This window comes from Carettochelys insculpta, chromosome 23, assembly GCF_033958435.1.
Source record: "Carettochelys insculpta isolate YL-2023 chromosome 23, ASM3395843v1, whole genome shotgun sequence".
NCBI lineage: Eukaryota > Metazoa > Chordata > Testudines > Carettochelyidae > Carettochelys > Carettochelys insculpta.
The window spans coordinates 2,415,687-2,425,170 of NC_134159.1; the positions used below are offsets into that span (position 1 = coordinate 2,415,687).

A 9,484-nucleotide genomic window follows, 5' to 3' on the forward strand; every position below is an offset into this window, starting at 1 on the left:
ATGCTGCTCAAGATGGGACTTTATTAAGCAGATGCTCAGTCTGGCCTGTCTTTAATCATGCCAGCATGACACCATTTTCAATTCATGTCTATAACTTGCATACATGATGCCAACCTCTGGTGTGTAGTATCTTAAAAGCTCCTTATAGCTACGCTACACTTGCAGAACACTACAGCAACTTTCATTAATTATCCTAAAAACACACCAAGGTTCAAGAAGACTGAGTGAGATTGCTCAAGGTCAAAGAGCCTCCAGAATCATAGGTTAGGGTTGGAAGAAGACCTCAGGAGCACACCTAATCCAGCCCTCTGCCCATCAGCCCCACCTAGTCTACATTACTGTCACAAGCTGGACTCTAACGTGATGCCTTCACTTCAAAAGCAAAAGGAGAAAAGGAATGCATGCTGCGAAGAGGAGGGGAAGCAGCAGTCACAGAGAGGGACTGGAGGCTGATACCCTTGCAGGCAGAGCTGTTGAATTACACTCGGGAATTTATCACATACGTCCTCCCAGTGTCAGTTCTCCCAGAGGCGTAGACGGACCTCGGAGCTCTTCTGCTGGGTCCAACATCTGACAAAGAGAAAAGATTTCAAATAATTTAACTGAGGAAGATTATTTAGAGAAGAAGTGAAATCAAGTGATTCATTATTATTTACACTCCATTCTCTCCTCAGGGCCCAAGTGCTGTATAGAGACAGAGCAGGATACACTTCCTGAAGACCTCAGGGCTGACGTTCAGGGATGTGTGTTGACACTTCCAACCTGGAGCATAAATACCAACTTGAGGAGACATCCCTTCTCTAGGTCTAGTCTTAGACTCATGGAAGATTAGGGCTGGATGAAACCCCTGTTGCCTCCCCTCTGGCCCATGTCAACAGGCCCGCTCGTCCCAAGCAGCCCGGTAGTTTACTGACCTGTGATGATATAAAGGCAGCAGGTTAGCATAACAGATACCATGAAGCAGCCCGCCGAACCGGCCATCCCCAGCCAGCATGACCAGCCAAAGTCGTAGCGGATTCCCAGGAACATGTTGTGCAACATGAGAGTGGCTCTCTCCGTGTAGACGTCCACCACATACCACACGGAGCCGAGCATGCCAAGCACACCTCACAGAAGCACAGCATCACCTCAGAAACACCAGCCCAGAATGCCCCTGATGGCACCACGCCTGCCACGCTCCTTGGGCGGGGTGACCAGCTGTCCTGTTCCTAAAGGGACAGGCCTGCATTTAAGGCCTCCTGCAGATGTCCCCACTTTTTCTTAAAAAGGGGCAAATTGTCCTGTATTTTATGTCTCAGCCCAGCTCTGGTCCTGGCAGGTCCTGCTGGTTGGATCCTGCTCACCAGATGCCACCCCCACTGGGGCTGCAGTGGCTGACAACAGGGGTGGGTGAGTCAAGGCTGGTGGAGTGGCGAAGCTGCTGTGTGCAGGGCCAGACATTTCCTCTGCTGGTCCATCCTCAACCCCTGGCCCAGGTCTGGCCAGCACCTGCTGCACTCTGTGAGCTGCAGTGGGTGGTGAACACAGGAAACTGCCAGGCAATGGCTGCTTACACATCACCCATGGGCCCTTCACACCATGCCCCACTCATTGGCCTCTCTCTGCTTCACCCCTTACCTAACCCAGCCCTGCTGCTCCTCTGTATCCCCACAGCAGGGCACAGCCCACTGAGTGCTGTGCAGATCCCTTCCTCCCCCACTGCCTCTGGCTGGGCCAGTGCCCTGGGACAGCTCAAGAGTCTTGGCCTGAGAGGCTGGCCAGGAGGAGCTGAGCCTCGCATCTGGCAAAGCCCTGTACAGCTCTGGAGTGGCAGGGGTGTGGGTGGGAAAGATTTGCAGCCTGTTTGTGCCCCAACCCTGCAGGCTGCACCCTCTTTCCCTGCTCTGTCCCCTAGGCACCTTCCCTTGCTGAGTGATCTTTCTGCAGTCCAGTTCCCAGGGCCCAGATGCACAAGGGCTGACCCCTTCCTGTGCATGCTATAGCCAGGGGACAGGAGGGGGGCTGGTTACGTCAGCGGCGAAAAGCAGCCTGGTGGTGTTTGGTACCTTTCAGTGTAGTGCAAACAGGAAGGGGTGAGCTGGCTTGAGCCATGATGGGGAGGGAGAGGGAGAAAAGTGTTCTGCATAGCCGCAGACTAGGCCATCCCTTCCCTCTCCTCCTCTGTGGCCCATCCCTCCCACACAGCACCAAAAGGCCGCAACCGGCCCCCTTCTGGTGTGTGCCCTGGCAGAAGTCTTGGAAGTGGGGCATGTGACCCTGCAGGGTCACCCCCCCGCCGCCTTGTTGCCTCAGGAAGCTCTGGCACCAGGTACCAAGAGAGAGGAGTCCATCCCAGGGAGCCAGCCAGCCATGGGGGTGGGAGAAGCAGAATGCGCTGAGCAGGGAGGCTTGGGGCAGTCACTAACCTGCCCTGTGGGAGAGAGGTGTGTGGGAGGGTGCATGTGTCACCTCTTCTCAGGTGAGCCCCAAAGCCATAAGGGCGAGACAGGAAATAAAAAGAATCCAATGGGCTCAGCCAGCCGGATGGTAATTGGAATGTTTGGCAGAACTACGCGGAGCTGATTGCAATCTGATTCATATGAATCCAAGTCATTTCACTAGTGAAAAACAGGTGAAACCCATTTTCTTTAGAAAGAAATTTCAGAAGAGCATTTTTTTCCTCACAAATGTCATCTGCCACATTTGGCTTCAAGGATTTGCCTGGAAGGGGCGAGTGGAGAGAAGAGGGAGACAGTGGGGCAGGGGCAGAGCCTAGAAGGGGCAGGGCCACAGGCCAGGGAGCTTGCCTCCCCAAGCAGCAGCTTCACCCACTGTCCATGCCCAGGGCACACCACAGCACCCGCCAAGACCTGACCCTATCCCACTCAGCATTCTTCCAGCTGCGCAGTTGCAGGGTCACTCAGCACCACGTCTGAGGTGCAGGGCACTCAAACACCATTTCACCGCACGGTTTTGGTAGTGATGCTTTGACACACTTACTTCCAAGGCCCAGCGTGAAGCCAGCCGCATAGCATAGCTTCAGTTTGATATGGGGCACTCCCTTGAGAAACTTGACACAGTCCAGACGCAGGAGCAGCATAATCAGAGCCAAGCCCGCCAGAAGGTCAGCTGGGATCAGCAGGGCTCGCGTCACCACAATCTTCACTGGAAAGAGTGAACAAAGCAAAAACTGGGCAGATGACAGTCATGACAGCATGGATCGGACTCCCAGCACTCTCTGTCGCGCTCAGTTGGGCATTGCATGGGTAACGTGTGCTACTGTAACCCCCCCCATGAGTGTTTGTTAGAGGTTGTCTGTGGGTCCAATCCAAAGAGGAAACAAGTCTGTTAAACCCCCCAGGAGCAGGATCTTAGCTCTTTAGCTCAAGCAGCAATTGTTTAGCTTAGCCATGGAGGTCCCCAGTGCGTTGTCTGAGGGGGTTGTCACACACGGGAAGATCATTGCCATCATGCTGTCCAAAACTGTCTCATCATGTCCGTGTTGTGTCCCTCTGTTGTCTTACACCTAGACTGTGAGCTCTGGGGCTGTCTTTCTAGTCATTTGTACAGTGTCTACCACTGTGAGATGCTGGGCCATGACTCAGGCTCCTATTCAGTACTATTAATAATAATAAATATATGTTACAGCACGAGCCACGTCTGGGTGCTGTTGTGTTACTAGTATCCGCCATCTCATGGCTTCAGGGACTTCACCATGTTGCAACAAAAATGATCTGTGGGCTGGTGCACCTGGCTTATGAGACAAAAAAGTCGTCATGTAGCATTTTAATAAAATAATTGATTAGGTGATGAGCATTCATGGGGCAGACCCACTGCTTCAGACCTGGAAATCATACTGAAAGTGAAATTAATTTGTTGGTCTTTAAAGTGCTACCTGGCTGCTTTGTTGTTTTGTGAAGATAGACTAGCACAGCTCCCTCTCTGTGGCTATGACTAATGAGGAGAGGTTGAGGGATTTAGGCCTATTTAGTTTGCAGAAGAGAAGAGCGAGGGAGAGATTTGATAGTAGCTCTCAAATACCTGAAGGGGAATAGTAACAGAGAGGGAGCCGTGCTAGTCTATATAGTAGCAAAACAAAAAAGCAGTCCAGTAGCACTTTAAAGACAAACAAAATAATTGGTTAGGTTGATGAGCTTTCGTGGGACAGATCCACTTCTTCAGCTCTTCAGAAGAAGTGGGTCTGTCCCACGAAAGCTCATCACCTAATCTATTATTTTGTTCGTCTTTAAAGTGCTACTGGACTGCTTTCTTGTTGTGATACCTGAAGCGGGGTTTTAAAGAGGATGGAGAGAGGTTTTCAGTTGTGACAGATGACAGAATGAGGAGCAGTGCTCTCAAGTTGCAGCGTGAGAGGTCTAGATTTCTATTTCACCAGGCGGGTGGTGAAGCACTAGAATGTGTTACCTAGGGAAGTGGTGGAATCTCCATCCCTACAGGTTTTTATGTCCCAGCTTTACAAGGTCCTGAAGGGGATGATTTAGTTAGGATAGGGCTTGCTTTTCATAGGGTGTTGGCCCTGATGACTTCCTGATGTCTCTTCCAACCCTGTGATTCTCTGAGTCTGTACAAGATACAGCTGTCAGAATGCCAGAAGTTTTACTTCTGCTTTCCACCACACTTATAACTATGGGGCATCCAGCAGGCAAATACCTACAATGCAGCGTGTGTGGCAATCGAGGGAGAACACACACTGTTGACACGGATGTATCCACTGGCACCACTTGCATGTTTAGAGATAGCCTTTGTCTTGCAGCAAATGGGATAATAACAACAGCTGAGATCTACTGAAACTTACCTTGGCAGATCCTCCACTGGATAAATTGTCAAAGCTCTGCCGATGTCAGCACCGCATGGTATTGCTGGGGGCAAGGCAATGGACACCGGCTGAGATCGGCTCATATGTGTTGACCTTACTCTGTAATGGTCTTCACTTAGTGTGACCGGGGAGCATGGCCTAATGGCTACAGCTACACTGCCTAACTGCCAAGGGGCTTGTGGGGAGGGGAGCCTGGGCCTTCACCGAGCTCTGATCCAAGGGCCTTTGAGCTACCAGAAGTTGGGTTTAAAACTGTCCTCCCTGGCCACTTCCTATTGTCCTCCCCTCAGATGAGCTTAGTCCAAGGTTTTCCCGTTTTGGGGACATCCAAACCAAAATGAGTTAAGAGGGGCTCCACTGATGGAGGAGAAGGGGCAATTTCCCACGCTGATTGTCTCTGGGATGTGTCCTTCCTTCCCTCAGGGAGGGTCCCTTTGGGGAGCTGTGTCAGAGCTTTTAGGCTTCCCACAAGGCTGCTGAAGCTGAGGGGTCTGCTCACCTCCAGCTCTGCTGCCCCAGTGAGCTAATTCCCTGTCATTTAAATCCTCCAGCAGATAGAGCATTTGCGGCAGGGCCAGACTGAAGGAGCCCAAAATAATCCCTTACCCTCTTATTGCCCAGCATGAGTAACACACAATCAAAGCTTTTCATACCATCGAAAGGTGACTGCTGAGCAGAGGACTGGCCAGTCTAGAGGATTCTAAAGAACAAAAAAGGAAAATTGTGTTGTGTTGGTTCTGACAGTGGGAAGAAGCAAACCACGTAGCTTGATGCAAACTCCAAATCACAGTGAATTATTTTGAAGCGGGTCTTTGCCCATGAAAGCTTCTGCTTCAAAATATCTGTTAGTCTATAAGGTGCCACAGGACTTGTTGTTGTTCTCAAAGATACAGACTAACACGGCCACCTCTCTATTACTTAGCATTGCAACACCTGCCTTTGTAAGTCCCCCTGTCCTGGACACCCACCCTCAGCGTACCAACTGGACTCACATGGGTGGGCTGCCAGAATGGAATCATACTGGTCACAAGTCCTGATGCTGTCCTGCACATTGGTGACACACTCCCTCCAGAGCCCCCGGCATTTCAGGCTGCCCTCGCAGGGAAGAAGGAAATGAGAGACAGAGGTACTGAAGCAAATAGCATCCCATGATCTTTTGTAGCAAGGCTGAACCAAGAAAGCAAAACACGAGCCACCAGCCACCTGCAGTAGTCTGTAAACCTGCTGCAGTTCCCAGGCACAGAACTGGAGATAGAGCAGAACAGAGCCATGACAATGATTATTTGAAATACCTGAAGAAATATCTGACTGTTAGGCTGAGAGTTCTGTCTAAGCAAAATTAAAGGGAACTGATTCTGATGCAGACTGAAAAAGAGCTCTAGACAGCAGAGTCAAGCCAAAAGACTCCTGCAGACTGGGAGAAAGGCAGCCCCAAAGGGCGAAAGACCTGCTAAATAGAAGCAGAGGGCGATTAGAAGCAGCTGGGAGGGAGCTGGCTCAGGCTGATTGGGACCAGCTGGCTCCACTGCTGGCTTGATGAAGGCCTTTAAAAACCTCCACAGTTGGACAGTGTGGAAAGATTGGGAGAAGAGGTGTGGGATAGACAGAGCAAGAGAGTAGAAGTCATACCAGCTGCAGCACAGAAACAGCAGGGGGGAGTCCCAGGAGTAGTGTCTGGGGTCCCTACCACAGAGACCCACTGCAAGCTCCAGCTCCTGGGGGAAAGGGTGAGAGACTGACCCAAGCAGTGGCCTGGGTAAGAGGGTCCTTACCACATCTAGCAGAGACAGATGTTCCAGAACTCAGTGGCTGAAAAACTTTCTAACTATCAGGGTGGTTAAACCCTGGAATAACTTACCTAGGGAGGTTGTAGAATCTCCTTCTTTGGAGATATTTAAGAGCAGGATAGATAAATGTCTATCAGGGATGATCTAGATGGTGCTTGGTCCTGCTTTGAGGGCAGGAGACTAGACTTGAAGACCTCTCAAGGTCTCTTCCAATTCTATCATTCTGTGATTCTAAGTTAAAGTCAGGCAAATTTAAGTTAGAAGCAAGGCACAAATGTTTAGCAGCAAGGGTGGTTAGCTTCTGGCACACACTACCAAGGGAAGTGGTAGATTTTTCTATGGCTTGATGTGTTCAGATCAAGACAGGCTGCTTTTCTGGGAGACGCACGTTAGCCAACACAAATTCCTGGGGTCAGCATTGGGAAATTGGGTGAAATTCCCTGGCTTATGCTTGGCAGAAGGTCAGAGTTTTATCTAATGGTCTCTTCCCTACTCACCAGCACAGAGTCTGAGCCCAGAAGAGTAACTTTTAATAAAAGGGAGGGAAGTAACTTGGCATTAATTTGAGAAGACACCACACACAGGGTTCGTGACAGCAACTAGGAGTAAAAGTCCCACCCCATGTAGGTTGGGCAAGGTACTTTTCCTCTTAGGTTCTTAAGCCCAGGAATATGAATATTCCCTTCACATGCCCAGCCCTTCTCTGTGCTCCCCTCATGGTTGCTGCTCACAGTCAGAGCAGACCCAGAGTCGGAGGTGCAGCTGCAGAGTTCACCTCCCATCCTGGGGAATGGGGAGGTAAAGGGGCATCTGACTCCCCTGGTCACTTGCCCCCTATCTGCTCGCTACCCTCCCTCGCCACCCTGCTGGGTGCTCATCAAGCATCTCGGCCACCACGTGCCGGCTGTCAGTCACCATCTGCTCCCATCCACTTCCTTGCTCTGACTGCTACCCATCAGTCTCAAGAGGGTTTGGCTCCCAGTGATTGCACTCAGCAAACTGGGTGTAAGAAACACGGCTCCTGCACAATTACCGTAAGAAAGAGGCTCTTCGTGATGTCTATTTAGTGCTGTTCTTTGAAAGGGGGAGGATGGGTCAAACCAGTCCAGGTGGGGGAGGACATATCACCTCCTGACCACAATCACCTTTCCTCACCCCCTCTCTCTCACAGAGCTGTGACAGCCGAGCACCTGCTTAGCAAGGTTCTTGCTGCTAATTGTAGCCCTTCCCTTGGGAAGAATTTAGCGTAGTCAGAGCCAGTTCTAGGGGCAGGTGAGCTGGGCAGTTGCCAGGGGCCACCAATTTTAAGGGGCTGACAAAATGGACCCAGTGGGTGATTGCAATGCAGGGATGGGGGAGGGGCAGGACTGCAGCCAAGCAACCTAGTGTCTGGGGCACACCGCGGTTGGCCAGGGGTGCACAGGGCCCAGTGGGTGGGTGCAGCAGCTGAGAGGGCACACCCGCCACCCCCCAGGCCAGTGCACATCCCCCTTCGCCCGGCAGGCACCAAATAGGTAGGACCGGCCCTGAGCACAGTTCTACTTTTCTGTAGTCCCACAAAATTACAAACCCTGGTACCCATATTTCAGCTCTCCCTGCCTTTCCTGCACACGGAGCTGGTGCTGGGGTACAAATTAAGTTAATTAAAATGAGAAAAATAACACATCTGTGGTACATCTAATGCCTCTAAGCAAAGCAGGAGCAAACTGTACTTACCTAGACACACCAGTCTCTCTCCCTATCCCAGCTCGCTGGGAGAGACTCATTCCTTCATATTCTGCTTACATCCTCCCCGCAGCTGAGACCTGTCATCCCAGCAAATCATGCTCCAGGTTATACCACCGATATAAATCCACCCAAGCAGTCTGAGAAAACCCACTACAGCTTCCATGAGTTTGTGCACTAAGTGTATCGCATCATCACGATACAAAGCACTCCAGCTGGAGCACAGCATAAGACTGCATGACTCTTAGGCATGATCCTTCAGCTCCTGCTTACAAGTTTAGATCAATAGCCATGTAAGACACGGCTATAAAAACCTGCAGGTATTGTGTGGCCCTGTTCAGGCTATGCTGCCTAAAAAGCAAAATGCTCTTGGGTGATACTTCCTAAACCGAAGCATTGCCTTAGTCACAGCACCGAATGCTGAACCAACGGCTGTGCTTTTCTGCTCACCTCCACGCTGTCATCAGCATTACCCATCCAGCAATCGGTGCAGGTGGCTATGACCAGGAAGAGGGTGAAGAAGAGACCCAGGCAGAAAGCCATCAGTTGGAAGATCTCTATCATCTGGAACACTGCAGGACCCCAAAGCACAGTGGATTGATATTGGCACATCTGCCCTGAGGAGCAGCGGACATCCCCACCCTAACCTGGCACTCTTTATACAGCCTGATTCCCCGTCTCCCCCAAAGCAGGCAGCACTATTTTCCCCACCAATCAAACAGGCACCATTTGAGTTGCCCACAAGTGATGCTAACTCTGTTTAGAAATGGTGATGAGCTCAAGAGATGGAGAATGATGTCCTAGCTCAACTATAATCAATAGCAAAATTCTTCTTGATTTCCACAGGACCAGCAATTGGCCCATTATTTCCAGAGCTGTACTGCAAGGGACCTCTCAGGCCCAGGTGCAGGGGAGTGCGAAGGAAGCAAATGCATGCCATCCATGTCCGGTTTCTCGCCCTTCCTTCCTGCTGCGCTGTGCAGGGGGAGCCTGCAGGGTATGATGAGAGAACGCAAGGCACTCTGGGAGCTGTAGTTCCTTGGACAGCTCCCTGCCTAGAGAGCTGGTCTTGGATTAGGGAAAGTATTACATTTCCCAGCATGCCCTTGGCCACTAGCACCAGGAAAGGGAGGGGGATGAGGGTGTCACTGTGAGA

The 9,484-nt window shown here is 51.0% G+C and overlaps 1 protein-coding gene across 1 annotated transcript; it reads right to left on the reverse strand.

The window, feature by feature from the left end:
• Positions 1–906: 906 nt before the first annotated feature.
• Positions 907–8,892, reverse strand: LOC142025537 (claudin-16-like). Its single transcript, XM_075017963.1, has 4 exons — positions 8,779–8,892; positions 5,809–5,911; positions 2,980–3,144; positions 907–1,106 (listed from the first exon to the last, which is right to left on the reverse strand). The coding sequence occupies exons 1-4, from the start codon at positions 8,890–8,892 to the stop codon at positions 907–909; spliced, it is 582 nt and encodes a 193-aa protein (XP_074874064.1).
• Between the last annotated feature and the right edge of the window lie 592 nt (positions 8,893–9,484).

Bases quoted from the DNA above. Each gene is read 5' to 3' on its own strand.
- LOC142025537 (XM_075017963.1), bottom strand. From the start codon at position 8,892: ATGATAGAGATCTTCCAACTGATGGCTTTCTGCCTGGGTCTCTTCTTC. The intron at 5,912-8,778 runs GTGAGCAGAAAA...CTTCCCTGCGAG, and splicing joins ATGCTGATGACAGCGTGGAG to GGCAGCCTGAAATGCCGGGG. The intron at 1,107-2,979 runs GTAAGTGTGTCA...TGCTTCTGTGAG, and splicing joins CTTCACGCTGGGCCTTGGAA to GTGTGCTTGGCATGCTCGGC.